This window comes from Harmonia axyridis, chromosome 2 (genome assembly GCF_914767665.1).
Source record: "Harmonia axyridis chromosome 2, icHarAxyr1.1, whole genome shotgun sequence".
In the NCBI taxonomy this organism is placed as follows: Eukaryota; Metazoa; Arthropoda; class Insecta; order Coleoptera; family Coccinellidae; genus Harmonia; species Harmonia axyridis.
The window spans coordinates 52021172-52034381 of record NC_059502.1 but is presented as its reverse complement, the minus strand read 5'-3'; the positions used below and the strand labels follow the sequence as shown (position 1 = coordinate 52034381).

The 13210-nt window shown below is 34.3% G+C and overlaps 1 protein-coding gene across 8 annotated transcripts in view; it reads left to right on the top strand.

The window, feature by feature from the left end:
- Nucleotides 1-13210, top strand: part of LOC123672277 (phosphatidylcholine:ceramide cholinephosphotransferase 2-like) — a 93984-nt gene that overhangs the window by 36218 nt on the left and 44556 nt on the right. Inside the window, exon 1 of one of the 8 annotated variants that reach the window (XM_045606330.1) lies at nt 1269-1420. The exons of 4 other annotated variants lie outside the window; for them this stretch is intronic. In XM_045606330.1, coding sequence (XP_045462286.1) covers nt 1374-1420 — 47 coding nt within the window. In that variant the 5' untranslated portion in view covers nt 1269-1373. Of the gene's footprint in view, nt 1-1268; nt 1421-1651; nt 1827-10478; nt 10606-13210 lie in introns of those variants that run through there. 3 more of the 8 variants (XM_045606328.1, XM_045606332.1, XM_045606327.1) reach the window with 3 other exon arrangements.

The following is a 13210-nucleotide window of genomic DNA, read 5'->3' as shown; positions in this document are numbered from 1 at the left end:
TTTGGTGAAACTGGGCCTAAGAGTACCAAAACTACTTTGCTAAAAGTCGGCACAATTTTATCAATTGATTGGCAGAAATCCATGTGGAATGTATCATCGAAACCAGTGGCGTACCCAGAAGTAAGCGTTGGGGGGATAGAATTGTAAACGAAAATAAATTGATTATTCGTTTCTAATGTTCGTTGAATTTACAGATACTTCTTGAGATTGATTTTCACATGTCCAAGTGTCAGCTGTTTTATTAAAAATTGAAGATTCGCCTGCATTGATTTTCCTTCTTTTGAAGAAAGTTTCCAAAGAAGTTTGCTTCCTCATAATAATATTTTGATTAGTTTTGAAATCAAGCAACTCACATATAACTGAATTGTTATTTCTTGTGTAAGTTTGAGGTTTCTCAAACCACCATTTCATTTTCAAACGCCGATAGACAGATAGCGGGAATTTATTTATTTATTTATTTGAACAATTATGAAGAGCGCCACCTTACAGAGTTCTGGTAAGTTCTACCCAAAGCAACAGGTGGAATTTCCCAAAAAGTCTCAAACAAAATCGAATCAGTGCACACACCATCAGGGTTTCTAGGCATCTTAGAGGACAATAAATCAAATAATGAAGTTTCAAGAATGCTTGCAGTCATACTTTCTGAGTCTAGTTATTCTTTACCAGAAATTTAATAACCATACCTACAATGAAACATGAATCCATGTTTGCTGCAGACAATCTAAAATTCTCGAAGTTTTTTCCAATTTCATATTAATTCGAATGAAAAATATTGAAAATATTCATAATTTCATTCACAATCGGTAGGTAATCAATGGATTTCTTACCTTCAAAGCATTCGGGAAGCGAATTATTACATCAAAAATTTTGGGAGTTCCCAGGCCTTGGCCCCCCTGGACCCCTTTATCGACGCCACTGATTCGCAATGTTTTTTCAATAGCATGCTACACATAATTCAACCTTAGAATTTCATGATTTTATAGTATGTTATGAGAAAATTTATGAGAGAGGAATAATTTTTTCAAACTTAAACATTCGATTCCCAGAACTTTTCGTTTTATTCTGTTAATCCAACTCCAATTCTGCAGATCATACAGGAAAGATATCATGAGTAAGTTCTAGCATACGCGAATTTTGTGCGAAATTCTATTAGAATCTTTAAGCGCTTCGACGATTGCGAAGGTGTATTTTTGGAATGGTAAACGAAAATTTACTGCGTCACTAGATTGTGTGTAAAATTCGCACATTGAAGTCGAACACAACCGTCGGTTTTGTTTGTATCTACATGAAGTGGATTACGAAGTTAATTATTATTATCTCCTGACTATAAAGTAGTGAAGGAACTCGTGAACTACAACCACAACCAATACGATATGAATCACTCCTACAACAAATTGATAATGGATTCTGAAAACACTAGGTAATATATATTTTTAAACATTAATTAGCAGAACCGAAATAAGCAAGTCCACATTCCACCAATATGACTGTCACGATTCAACTGATAATTAAAAATTTAGTTTTAATCATTTAGGAATTGCAATCACTGCTGATGACTCATTTCATTCTGAAGAGCAACGGTCTGTTCCCACAACACAGACAACTAGTGAACTAGACAACCTTCTATGCACCTATCTTTTAGTCGACCAATTGACGTACGGTGACTGAGTCAGTACTCGGTTTAACTTCGTTGTTATTGCAATATGTGCTTGTAATCAAACTCGAAAACGACCTACTACATTCTTACTTCAAAATGATGATTGACATCACTTCTTGAACTGTATTGTGCGTGTGGTCAGTGATATTAACATTTTTAATATCAAAAGGTAAGATTTTCTTAAAGTTCAAACAAGATTCTGTAATCCCAGTAATATTCCACTGAATCGCATTCGCATACCACACTTCTGCATATAGAAATCTTTCATCCGCTTTGTACCCAACTGAGGACGTTGAGTGCAGGTGTACTCGGTTGTAACTGGAAGTTTCTGGAAGTACCTACATTAGTTTAACATTTGAATTTGTTGGTTATGTTTTAGTGAAATTGCTTTGTTTATCAATAACCGTTTGTGTGTGTGCATCGATTTTTCTCATGGATGGTTCTGTTTCGGCGTACTCATTGACAATATTGTCACATTATCAATAAGAGTAGTAGATTTCCGTTCATTGAAATGTTTCAAGTGTTTGACACATACGATACACAGGGCCGTATTCGAAGTCAATAATGTCGGGGTAGTGCATATTATATTGTTCTAATAAAACATGTTATAATGATTTATTTGAAGAGTAAGAGTGAGCAATTAGATGTAGCAAGTTTCATTATCTTCGTTATGATTGATTCACTCGTTAAAATGCTCTATTCCAAATGAAATATTCGAATAAAATAACCCTCCCCCGAAAATGTATTTGTTTAGAAGTAGATAACGATACAATTGTAAATTCATGGTACTTATCACCTTTTAATAATACAAACAATACAAATCATTGAATCTTCACGTTTATTTATAATTCAAAATTTTACGGAAAAAAGTTTTCAATACTTATCTGATGTTAGGTTTGTAGATTAAACATATTCAATATTAAAAATTCACCTTAGGAAATGATTAATCGACAAAATTGAAATATTCACTTCACAATTATCAAAATAAATTCGTATTGCACATTGCACGTGATAATATGATGAAAGTGAGTCGGGTTCGAGTAAAGTAATAATGAATAATTATTCCTCAAATTTCCTTGGATTTTTTACATTCTAAATTCACTCTTGAGTGGGAATCATAAAAACAACTATCAATTCCAGTTCAATAATTAATGAACAATAAAAGCAATCACCAATATAATTTCGTCATGACTTTTTCATTGTTTTTGACATAGACTGAGCAACAATTTTGCGGATATCAATTTTTTAACAATAACATTCGAATTTATGGCTCTCCTTGATCTCCAAAGACACAATTCTGTTTTAAATAGCAATTTAACATTTACCTCCTCGATTTTCACGAAGGTCTCGACTGAGAAAGCTTATTATCAACAGAAAGTTTCAATATGTTGGATTATTTGCTTTCTCCGAAACTAAATCAGCAAAAATCATGAAATTTTGTACGACTCTTCTTACTCAGAAGCTCCAATTATACTGCTTCAAACATACTATAAAATTTTCAATCAGGGTCGTCTTTGATTGGGTGGCTTAAAGGGTAAACTTTGATTTTTGAGTCAGCATTTATTTGATTAGTTTTCAAATCCTTTTTCTCGAAATCTGCCTTTATACAGTGATTCATTCAGAATGTCGAATCTCTGAATTCTGATTCAAGACCTCAAACTATGATAATTCTGACCAACATGACTTAAACAAATATTGCTGGTTTCCGAGATACCGGGTGTTTAAATTTTAAGTATGAATTTGATTTTCGCAATAATCTTCATCTTCTTCAAGCAATTTCTATTCGAAAATTGGCGGTTTTACGTTTTTTGCTGTGAGGATTGCCAGTTTGGATTTTAATTAAACATTGCTAATATAGAGGGCACAAGTTACACTCGGTTGTGTTCAGTAAAATAATTTAAAAAATATTAAAAAGCATTGAATTAATGACATCATTCGACATTCCAAAAACTGATTGTCTTAGGGAATAATATACGTCAAAAGTATTCTTAGAAATTATTTTCAATAAAATTATACTATGAAATACAGCAATCGGAGCGAAATTTTAATTATACATATTCATTTTGAGTAATATTATTTTCGCTTAAAATTAATTGTGTTTCTTGTTCAATACAGTATCTTTTCGAAAATCTTATTTTTGATCTTTGGTTATTTTCGTTTTGGATATTTTGAGGTTAGGTGTATGCACCGTCACTCGCACATTTTGAGGTTATTCCGATGTTCCGATATTGTGTTTGATAGGTTGTTAATATCTTGATGATGGTTCATAAGTTATAATTATAAAATTGTAGGGAGCCTCATTTCCTGTACAGGGTAAGTTTTAAGTATGGAACGCCTCAATAATGATATTTCCGATATTATGGTGGTATTTACATTGTTGTCAGATCTTTCGTTTTTCCGGAATAATGATGAACTTTGTTATTTCAAATGGATTGCCCTGTATATTTTTTGCCTCTTGAAATACTGATTTTTTTTTTATATACCTAAAAAGTTATAGCTACATTTATATTATATGGTTATGATTGAATAAACTCGTTTAATTTGAATAATCGTTAAATGTTTGTTTCATGTTATAGGTATGTCAACAGTTGACTATGTAGTAGAAAAATAGGAATTTTAGATAACATACTGTGAAGGCAGATGTATTATTTTAACTTCGGAAAGAGGATCTGACAATAATTTGAATACCACCATAATATCGGACATATCACGAGATTTTTGCACACCAAAATCTTCAAAAATCGTGCTATCCGTTTCCGATATAAATGAGGCGTTCCATAATTATTGAAACTCACACTGTGAAGAAGATTGTACGCGATGTCCTCGGTGAAATGTTTAATAATATTTGCAATTCTTGTTTTTCATTTTTACATATAGTTCAGCCAACTTGTCTCTAAAAAACCCACTTTTGGGGTAATTTTGATTTCTCCGATTTTATATGTTTTTTGGGGTGCTGAACCAAAATTTCATTTTTTGGCGGTTTTTTGCATATTACTCGGACAATATACTCGGACAATATCAATTTTTCGGGAATGACCCTCCTATACAAAAACAAAGTATATAAAATTTTCTACAAATTTCTCTGATTAAGATTTTTTGTCCGGTAAACCGTTCTGGATCAAACGATATTTGAAAATCGGCATATTTTATCTGTAGAGACACTTTTCAACCTTTTTTAGCATTTTTCTCAATGTTTCATCACGAAATTTTGGTGGCAAACCTCAGAACCCAAAAATTATGTAAAATCGATGAAACAAAAATCTTCCCCAAAATATTCCTGAGAAAAACACATATTGCCTGGACCATTAGGCAGAGTTCGTTTGACAATCGATATGTTCTGTGGTTGTGTTGAAAAAAAAGGTTGTCTCACTAGCGTTTCGAAAGTATTACTTTCCACACGCATTGACGTTTGGAAAGTAGTACTTTTCCAAATTCGTGCGGAAAAAAAGCCCTGCTATTTACTTTTCGCACGCATATGCGTGCGGAAAGTGAATAGCAAGTGTTTTTTCCGCACGCAAATATTAAAGAGTCGCATCAATCATAAAATTCAAAAGTTTCTCTATGAGGCTGAGCGCACAAAAATATAGTGTCGGTATCAAAACGAAAACTATCAGTGAAAGTGTTTGATTTACGGTAGTAGGAAAAATATTATTCCTAACTCATATGGAAAGTGCCTTTTCGGCACTCGACAGCTTGACCGAACTCCGCAATTGCAGTCTCTTTCGGAAAAGTATCACACTTGTTAGGAATAGTTATTTCTCTAATTCTGTGGTTATTCCGTTCATTCTTCCACATCTTGTAGAACAAAATCGTGCGAGAATATATCAGAAACGCACAGTTTTCATGGTTATATTTCATTATTATATGTTGGTATTCCGAACTTTCCGCCACGGCTTTATCTGTCAATTCATCAATTTGCCTTAAAGAAATCAGTTCTGTCAACCAACATTTTTCAATGCAAAAATCACTAAATGATATTTATGGAAATATTTCATTAATTTCAATTAAAATGCAATGAATTAGAGAAAATAATGTATAATACTCGTACAGAAGGCTCATTCTACCACTCGTTCATTCCAAAACTCGCCACTTCGTGGCTCGTTTTTGAATTTTGAACTCGTGGAAGAATATCAAGGCCTTCTGCACTTGTTTTATGAATAACTATTATAATACAAGTGCAGAAGGCATTGATATTCTTCCACGAGTTCAAAATTCAAAAACGAGCCACGAAGTGGCGAGTTTTGGAATGAACGAGTGGTAGAATGAGCCTTCTGTACGAGTATTATACATTATTTTCTCTAATTCATTGCATTTTCATTGAAATTAATGAAATATTTCCATAAATATAATTTAGTGATTTTTGCATTGAAAAATGTTGGTTGGCAGAACAGATTTCTTTAAGGCAATTTGATGAATTGACAGATAAAGCCGTAGCGGAAAGTTCGGAGTGCCAACATAGAATAATAAAATATAACCATGAAAACTGTGCGTTTCTGATATATTCTCGCACGATTTTGTTCTACAAGATGTGGAAGAATGAACGGAATAACCACAGAATTAGAGAAAATAACTTTATCGCCGTTATCGGTCTTTTGAGGAATAGGGTGATGCTTTTGGAAAATTTTGAAAATTTAATGGAATTGTAATATGGAATCATTTTCGTTGTGAGCGATCATTACTTCAATTTGATCAATTCCCTGTTTTGATTTATGGTTTTGTATTGATGTTGGGAATAAAGTTTATACGTGTTTAATTAATTGGGCATCTTCTACTAGGCTCCTTCATTCTTGGCAAGTAATCAAAAACTATAGTGGGTCCCCCAATAAACAAAAAACTGAGTAATGAATCATCGGAGTCTCGCATCGTCACGGGTATTCACACATCGTCATCGTCATACCGTCCACGTCCTCCACGAGGTCGTGTAGAAGTCGTTTCCAGCTTCCTCCCAATGTTTACTCCAATGCACCTGTCGAGTTGAATATTAATGATAACAATATCTACTGTTCGAATGATATACACTGCGCAAAAAAATTAACGCACATTCTGAAAATCTCAATTTTAATGAAAGTTAACTCTGCATTGACTTTATAACTTATTTTTTATGTTCTCTCGGGAAGGTTTTGAACGAAACAAGAAACATTAAATGGAAGAAAAATTCAGGATTTCACCGAATCTTATGTGAAAGAAGAGAAATAAACAATTTTCAAAATACTGGAATGCTGATAAGTTATTTAATACATGGTATTTCCACCCCTTGCGTTAATTACAGCTCGGCAACGACGGTTCATACTCAAAATGAGTGATCTTAAAATGTTCTCATCTAATCCTTCCCAGATTTCTCTGATTTGGATTCCTTAGTCATTAAGAGTAGCTGGATGATTTTCTGAACTTCTCAGCCTTCTATTGAGGTTGCCCCAAACCTGCTCAATCGGATTAAGATCTGGACTTCTTGCTGGCCATTCCATTCGAGAGACTTCAACCTCTTCAAGGTACTCCTGAACGATGCGCGCACGATGGAGTCTGGCATTATCGTCCATAAAAATGAAATTTTCACCAATGTATGGGGCAAATGGCACTACATGCTCTTCAAGAATGTTCCTTATATACCTATCAGCATTCATAGCCCCATTATCAAAGACCACTAGGTCTGTGCGAGCAGTCAAAGATATTCCACCCCATACCATAATTGATCCTCCCCCGAAACCACTAGTATTCAGGAAATTGCACTGAGCATATCTTTCATGTGGACGTCTGTATACAAGGGAACTTCGATCACAATGGAAGAGGCAGAATCTAGACTCATCTGTGAAGAGAACTCTTTCCCAATCAGCCACTTTCCAATGGATATGCTCTCTCGCAAAATCCAAACCTTCGATGGACTGGGGTAAGAGCTGGGCCTCTTGCCGCGACACGAGGCCTTAAATCATATTCTCTGAGGCGATTTCTTATTGTCTGAGTACTAATTTGCACCCCATGAGTTTGCTCAAGCTGATTTTGAAAGAGGCGAGCGGTTGGAAACCGTTGTCTCAACGAAGAAACTCTCAAGTAACGTTCTTGAATGGCAGTTGTTACCCGTGGTCTACCCTGTCCTGGTCTTCGGACATTCATACCTGTCTCCCTGAATCGCTGCAACATTCTGGACACACTTGTATGGGAAACTCCAAACCTTTCTGCAATTCTTGTGTATGTCCACCCCTCTTCTCGCAAAACTACCGCTTGGGCACATTCCTCTTGGGTCAAAATGCGTGTTTCGCGTTGCATAGCGATCGAGGGTAGAAAATCAAACGAAAGAAAAACTATTGATCACTAGAATTGATCGAGCACAACTGATTTCAGAATGGAGCCAATACATTCAAAATCTGATAATCTCATCTTTTTTTATTCTTGCTGGGAAAAAACATCTGTTTTGAAGAAAAACGTTGAAAGTGGATAACATATGCATGAATAATTCTGATAAAAATAATTATCATTGAGGACACCTTCAGTTGTAGAATAAATTTGAGATTTCCATAATGTGTGTTAATTTTTTTGCGCAGTGTATATGTAGGCTTGGTTAATCGATCGTCTAGAGGTATGAATCGATTACCTGGCCTTTCGTCTTCTTCTCCGTGACTTTGTTCGGGTTTGTAATAATTAAACTCTTTTAATTATATACATATATTTACAAAGCCACACTTACAGTACAAACACAGTATATACGGTACCGAATTTCGTCTCTGTTCGTTGAGTGTTAATTACGAAACGTCTTCGTCTTCAATTCGTTCGCCACTCGTCTTATTCTAGTCCGCGAAAACCGTCTTTTCGTCTTCACGTCGTACTTCTTAAGTCTTGAACGACCGCACTTATCTTAACTCGACTGAACTTATTTCGAACTGTCTACCGGCCGGAACTTATGCCCGCCACTCGCGAGACATTTTCTCGAGCATCTGGAAGCCAGGCACCCAAGAGATTCCAGTCGGGCAGTCAAGTTCATTCTCTGATTTACAGTCGTGCGGCCGTGTCCCGAGCTGCCCGACTGTAAAATGATCCGAACGCTCGAACATGGGTGCCTCGTGAGTGGCCGCCTAAATAGGTCTCCAAGCATTCTGCTGACCATGTCAATTATTTACAGGGAACAATAATATGCATACTATGCAAACATCAAATTACTATGCCAACATCGTTACGAATGAAAAACAATGCATATTTTAAACTAAGATTCATCAGAACATATTCATAGAAAACCTCTGTTCTATCGAGAAAACAATAGAATATCTTACTCCTGGAATTCGATCCTAATTCTAATGATCAACAAATGTATCACTCAAGCTACAACGAGGTAAAAAAAGTGGTGTTCAGGGTAACTACAGGATTTTTCCAATACGAGATTTCATTCCGAATACCCCTCTATTTTGGCAGCTGTCACTTTCGAAGCCGCCATCTTTTGACATCAGACAATAAACACTACGCCATTACTAAAAATGGGACGATACATGCTTCAACGACACATTTAAATTTTCAAAATTCATTACAAAAATTGTGCAGTCCCAGTTCGCATAACTAAAGCCCTTTAGGTCGTTGGGAGACATCATCTCGGCCGGTATTAGCGAAATTGGTGGAAATATTTGAGTTGTTGTTACAAGTTAGTGATGTGAACAATCGAAACCGTGTGCCTCGCTCAAGAACAATTGAGAATATTGCTGCCGTAGCCATTGGTTTTGTCGAAAACCTGAGTTTGTCGAATCCTCGTCGTTCTTGGGAAAAAGGGGATTCCACAAACGACATTACAGCGTAATTTGCATAAAGACTTAGGTCTTAAAGTTTCCGAAAAATCATCTTCAGTGATAAGGCCCATTTTCAACTCGGTGAATACGTTAACAATCAGATTTGGGGCTTAAAAAATCCAAGAATTATTGTTGAAAAGCTTCTCCCCTCCTACACGTGTCATGGAAAATTTCATGAAAAGGATAGGAGCTGCAACTATAGCCGTGGCAGTCATTCACTGGTATTGCTTTATATCGTTAATGGCATACCTTCCTCTTAATAATGAAATAACCATAACTTGATTTTACTTAAATATACCCGTTTTTTTTTCAATATCGAAATGAAACCTCTTATTGGACAACTCTTGAGAATTACGTCAAAAAAGTTGAATTCAGAATGAATATGCAGCATCCTGAAAAAAATGAAAACGAACGAAATTTCGCGTCACAGTTTTGAAGTGTTTATTGAACATGTGATTCAGCTCAGAGCCGTACTCAAAATTTCACGGAATTGCATTCGAATTGTTATCATTCCCATCTTGCACTATCTGGAATTTATTGGAAATTACTATAACTTTTTTCATTTCCATGAAAGCAAGCCTAAATGTTGCTCCAAACACTCTAAACTAAACCTTGCTGTGAAAACCGCGAAAAAAAAATCCGTTCACTAGTTTCGAATATAAGTGTCGAACAAAAATTCAAACAATGCTTTTTGTTTTGTTATTAGGTTAATTTTTTCATTATTTATGAAATGTGCAGATTTTATTATACAGCTTACATCGTTTAATTGTTGGATGTGTTGAAAAAATTAATGGAAATCCATTATCATTGGTCAATCTTATTTCTCGGGTTTCTTCAAATTTTTCTATCTGGAGTCGTCTTGCACTGTTTGGCACCATCAAATAATGAACTGTATGTAAGTTATAACAACAACAAACGTAAGAATTCTTTCTCATTTCCTTATTGCGCTCTGAATAATCAACATTTGAAGGTTGAACGTAATAACTATTACCAGTCAATTCCAAACGATGTACATTCAATGACACGGTATAATTTTATTCACGCTTATGTCACCTCACTTTGTCTACTTAGAAAACCACATCTGCAGCAAGTCTCTTTTTGACTGCCGTGGTCAATTCTTATCGCAACGTTTTCCTAGAGTGCGAAGTGTCAGTTTGTGAGGTTGCGTTGTTAGTTTTTTGGGGGGTAAGTCATTTTATACACGCCGAAATTTATTGATGTGATATTCAGTTTGATCTTTTGTTTTGCCTGGAAGTTTGAACGCGACCATAGAACTTCATTAATTTTCGATCTTGATCTACAGGGTGATTCATTGAGAAGAAGGTCCATTCTCTGAATTGTAGATTCTAGACCTCAAAATATCATGATTCTGTACATGTCTTATACAAATATTGCGCTATCTCCTCACTAGGTTCTTCAATGCAGGTTCATTTTGATTCTGTATGGAAATCGCTTGATCGATTCTTTAAATTTTTAGAAGAAACCTTCGTATGACAGTGGAGAATAAACGTACTGATTTTTTCCACAGAAGAATTTATAGTTTTTGTTTTATATCACTTTGAAAATTGAAAGGTATTTCAATCGTATCTCAATTATTTTAATGATGTATTTTAAAATTTTTACCATTTTTATATTATGATGAGATTTTCAATAAATGTAAATATTATTACCAAATAAAAAGGCGATGAATGACAACTGACTTGAAGTAGTTTTTTACAATAAATTATAATTCAAATAAAATGTTGGAAATCATCATTGAAATAATTGAATTCACGATTTCAATTTTAAAAGAAACGACCAAGTGATTTGGACACAGGATCAAAATGAATCTGCACTGAAAAACCTAGTGAGAAAAGTAGTGTACACCCTTAAAGCTTGCATATGGATTTTAATTTTCGTTATAGTCTTTCATGTTTTAATAGTTTATATTAGAAAATTTGCCGTTTTATCTTTTCTGGCATGAGGATTGCCAATTTGGACAATTTAACTTTGCTAATAGAGGGTCCTAGTTGCACTTGGTTGAGTTTAGTAAATAAAAACAAAATGTTTTTTCGACTGAACTTTGAGTGAAATAATATAAAAAAGTATTGAAAACCGTAAAATTCACAAAGAAAAGTTACTCTTGTTTGATTGATATAATTCGAGCGGTTTTTCATAGTACTTCTATGTTCACATTGATTGAGGTTTGTGTTATCTAATATCTCGGTGGTGTAAACATCGAAGGGACAGGAGTACACTAAATCATTGTTGACCATTGCTTTCAACTTTTGCTTTGCATTGCTTTCAACTTTTCACTTGAGCTGAATGTGTAAAAACAATTAAAAAATATGTTTTATTCAGTGATAAAGAGGGATTATCGCATTGAATGAATGTCACATCAATAAAATTGGCTTGTATAAAAATGACTTTTTATGAAATTATTTTCATGTTTTAGAAGTGAGATTATTCTTTGAATACGACTACTTAGATTCTATTATAATTATATGTTCAACTTATAGGATAGAACCCCCTCTTAAATAGGCACAGAAAAAACCTTGTGTTATACGGGGTTTAGACAGAAAATTGTATTGGTTGACTTACTTTTTGACACTTCAAAGGCAAAAGTTCGATTGAATTTCATTCTTCATCCAAGCGTCAATTGAAAACCTTATGAACCTTCAGGCTCAGAAATAGGCTAGAAAAAGGCCTAGTGTAATACGAGCTTTAGAAAGGAAATTGATATTTCTGGGGGGAAAAGTTTGGGTTGAAGTTCATGCTTCATTCAACCGCCAAAATTGGCTTGAAGGCATGTGCACTTCTGATGTGACTCATCAGGTTCAGAAATAAGCACGAAAAAGGACTTGTTCCTAGATTAATATGAGGTTAAGGGCGAATTGCACCGTTCAAAAAAAATACATTGTTTCCATAATCAATGTTTCGTATTAACCGATGTTTATAATTTCTACCGATTTTGTAATTACCGATATTTAGCTAAACAGGAGATACGTTTGGCAACATTGCGAAATTTCGACTGAAATCATAGAGAAATCAAAAATTTCAATGCTATTGAGGTTCCAGAACTGCCAGTCAACATAAATTATAAATTATCATTAAATGATAGGTAATTCATGATTTGAATCCATATTTCAATTTTGAATTTTCTCAAAAATCCAAACAAACAATCACAGAATGTGACATAATTAGGTTGTGTCCATAGAGAAATAATGTCTTTGGTTAAGTCTATAAGTCACATACGTTTTGAGTTGCGTAGAGCCCTGTTTAAAACTAATCGGGAAGATAAACGTCCAAATTTATCTTTTAAGTGTAACCAGTGATTAGGCCTCGAATTAGGCAATATTAAACGTCATTTAAATGATGGTGCTAAAGAAATCAGAAAGTAATCAACCTTTAAATTTTCAATCAATGTTTAGGCAAACGGTGCAACTACATATACTGTTCGCTTATACTCTTGTTTGATTCTTTATTGCGTATTAAAAAAAGGACTAACCACATCCTAAACCAGTTCCATTGATATAATGCAAGAAATAAACTATTATTGTCGAAATAATATTTTGCATCTTCGATATTTTTGATGCCTATATCGGTTTTATTTTCGAAATTTTTGTTAATTCATTAAAAATTTTCAATTTTTGGCCTTCGTTTCGGTTTGAAAAAAAACTGTTGGAGATGACGAGTGAAAAACATTAGTTAGTCCAATTTCCTACTGAAATATTACAAAATGTAAGCGAAATGTTGAACAAAAACACTATTACTGTTCAAAAATGACGAATAGGCAATTGGAACTTCTTCC